Raw genomic sequence first — 3,436 nt, 5'->3', positions numbered from 1 at the left:
AACACCTCCAATTCGTAACTGTGGTATTTTCGTTCGGTCTCTGATGTACGCTTACTATAGTAGCTGATCGGTTTCCAACCTTCATCCATACGCATTAACAAAATACCAGCCAGGCCCTCTTGAGATGCGTCTGTATGGAGTTCCAAATCTCGATTCGGATCGAATAACACTAATACTGGTCGCTCACTGAGTTCATTTTTCAGTTTTTCGAACGCGTCACTCTGGTCACTTTTCCACTCAAACTTGGCATCTTTTATCAACAGCGAGAATAATGGAGCTGCAACTACGCTGAACTGTGGAATAAATCTCCGGAAAAATCCAGCCAATCCGAGAAAGTGTTGCACTTGCAACACACTTTCCGGCACGGGAAAATCCTGAACGGCCTGTGTTTTAATGGCACCAGGTCGAATTCCGTTCTTTGACACTTCGAAACCGAGAAAATCGACGGACGACTTGAAGAAGTGCGATTTCTTCAAATTAATGGTAAATCCACTCTCCTTAAGCGCTCCAAGCAATTTTTCGAATTTACATAGCAATTCCTTCACGTCTTTCCCACCGATTATCAGATCGTCAATATAGGCAACGATACCCTCCTTCCGCAACGTCGCTGTTAGGTGATTCATAGCTCGCTGAAATACTGAGCATCCATTTGCTAATCCAAACGCATTCGTAGAAAATGGTAATGGCCGTCACGAGTGGAAAACGCGGTACACTCTTGGCTGTCCTCTGCTTCTGGAATTTGGTAATATACAGAATAAAGATCCACCGTAATAAACATTTCTGCCCCACTGAGCTTATTGAGACACCACTCAATATCGGGCATAGGATAGCGGTCTTTCACTGTCTTTTTATTCAACAGTCGGTAATCGACTGCCATACGAAACGTTCCATCCTTTTTCGGCACCATCACGACTCGGCTACTGTAGGGTGAGTTCGATTCGGTGACAATACCTGCATCAATCAACTCTTCTACTATGCCGCGCAAAGCAGTTTCTCGCGCGTACTCCATGCGATGTGGTTTGATGTAAACTGGCTCCTTATCACTCAATACTATCTTCATCTTCGTACCTTTTGCGACTCCTAGCTCTCGCATGTTCGTCGCGAAGCAAGATCGAAATTGGTTCACTAATACCAGAATTTCTTTCTTAGGCCCGTCAGCATTTATCTCTTCTTCTCCTATTTTCGAGTGTGGTACTTGACTGTCTATAGTGAACATTGTCTCGTATTTCCTCGGCCGTACTTCCACAACCATCTGCTCATGAACAGTGTGTTGCTCCTGGTCCAGGCGAAACGCCACCTTGCCTTTGCGGTTCACCATTATAAGTCCATCTGTATTTAGCATATCTCGACCAAGAATCAGTGCCGTGCTTTGAGCCCAATTTGGAACAACGTTCAGCTTCACTGGCACTTCAATGTCATCGAGTCTCACTACCGTTCTTACAATTTGATCCACATTAACTTTCTTTCCCCCAAAGCCAACTAGAGTAGTGTTGGTCGTTTCGATATTGCCAACTTTTTCCGCGAATCGACTTTGAATCGTGGATACTTTACACCCGGAATCGATGAGCGCAGTCAATTGCATGTCTCCCAATTCCACGACTCGCACGAAGTTGTTTTCTTCGTCCACTACTTGCATCCGTGATGGTCCAGCCTTCGGCGGCTTCGGATTCGGACAATTTTTCGCCATATGACCACTAACACCACAATTGTAGCAGCATCTCTCAGGAACCGTCGGACAAGATATTGCTTTATGTCCCGTCTGCCTACACCTATAGCACGCGACCACCTTCTCCTTCTTTCTTTCAGGTACACATACTCCAACCAGATCTGTCGGAGTACTGTTCATACTCTCCATCCATTTCAACTGCGATATTAACTCTTCCACAGTCTCAATTCGACCACCCAAATGCACTCGGGATTTAGACGCGAACTCTCCCAATCCAGCGATCACGTATTTTACTATCACACCTTCATCAAATCCAGCTCTTTTCCCCAAAGCCACCTGAGAGTAGACATACTCCTCGATTGTCTCATCTCTCAGCTTTCGACGCTTGTTCATCTGCGTGTGATAGTAGATTGGATCACGATCCGATGGATTAGCTCTCGTCAACTTCGCCGAAAACAGTGCCCATGTAGCTACTTCATTTTGCACACCAGTCCACCATAACTTAGCGGACCCTTCTAAATTCAGACGAGCACAATGTAGTTTAGTCGGACCGTCCCATCCGTAATGTTCAGCAGTGGTCTCGATCTCCTCTATCCACTCTTCTGCAGAAAGACACGTGGCTTGTTTCGGATCGAATTTACTCACTAGCTCACGTAACTCTCGAAAATCTGGCCGCCGATCTACCGCCCTCACATGGCTACTGGTAGTCAGTGCTAAGCGCTGCTGCAACTGTGTAATTTCAGCTACTTTAGCGGCCAACTCTTCTCGTAGTTGAGCAGCCTCCTGCCCTTCATCTGGAGTTTTCACCATCTTTTCCGTTTTTCGTACAGTTACAAATTGATCTGCTGGTCGTGGTGAATCTGAACCACTTTCGTACTCCTCCGAGCCTTGGTCTTCTTGGAACATTAATCACCAGGACACACAATTTAGAGTTCAACCTTCAGCAACTGCATGTACACCCATGCGGTCCTTTTGTTACTCCTTCAATTGTCTAACAGACGTCGTTTGTGCGGTATCTCACTCAGGGTTCTTAACTCGCGCGGCTTTATATCCTGTCTACAGCTTGTAAACTAGTCCGTTTTCGGATTCTGGCCAATCTCCACTATTGGCCCACTACTTCCCGGACTCACTTCCCGATAACCAACCAGCGGAATAGACACCTTGTCCAAGTTTCGGATATGCGAATGCTTGCTCTTCAACTATTGCCCTTTATTATATCTAATACGAGGTAATAATTCAACCGTAATATCACGGTTTGGTGTGTATTGTATTCAGCCACTTGGTCGCCCGGTAGCACCAACTTTCAAAACTCATTTACACTAGGGTGCCATTGAATGTGTGGGAAAAAATTGACCTTGAAATTTCAAAAAAATACCCCATAAAAGATGTTCACCAACTCGAAAATACACCCTATGCCGAATTTCAGCTCAATCGAGTTAAGGGAGAGTGGCGCAAAGCGGTCAAGGTTTGGGTTTTTTTTTTGAAAATTTAAAAATCACCCAAAGAGGACGTAAAGGAAATCGGAGTTTTCGAAACATTTTTTTTAAACCAAATATCTTAAAATTGCATGAACCATCGAGATCTAGTGTCACCTCGAAAAAAAATGTTTCGTCAAAAATCGGCACTCTGGGTTTTTTTTGGGAATACGAAACGAAAAGAGTGGTTTTGGGTGCCAATAAAAATAGTTATCTCGATTTTTCATTCGGAACTTGCTATGAAATGTTGATTTGCACGATAATATATCCAAATTGAATATCTGTCCTGTTTTCG

General features: G+C 44.4%; 1 protein-coding gene across 1 annotated transcript; it reads right to left on the bottom strand.

The window, feature by feature from the left end:
* Window positions 1-652: 652 nt before the first annotated feature.
* Window positions 653-2,572, bottom strand: LOC129765530 (uncharacterized). The gene has a single exon (XM_055765931.1). The coding sequence runs from the start codon at window positions 2,570-2,572 to the stop codon at window positions 653-655; it is 1,920 nt and encodes a 639-aa protein (XP_055621906.1).
* Window positions 2,573-3,436: the final 864 nt, after the last annotated feature.

The sequence above is a fragment of the Toxorhynchites rutilus genome, chromosome 2 (genome assembly GCF_029784135.1).
Source record: "Toxorhynchites rutilus septentrionalis strain SRP chromosome 2, ASM2978413v1, whole genome shotgun sequence".
In the NCBI taxonomy this organism is placed as follows: domain Eukaryota; kingdom Metazoa; phylum Arthropoda; class Insecta; order Diptera; family Culicidae; genus Toxorhynchites; species Toxorhynchites rutilus.
Note: the sequence above shows the minus strand (reverse complement) of the source record. Positions and strands in the feature narration are given on the sequence as shown.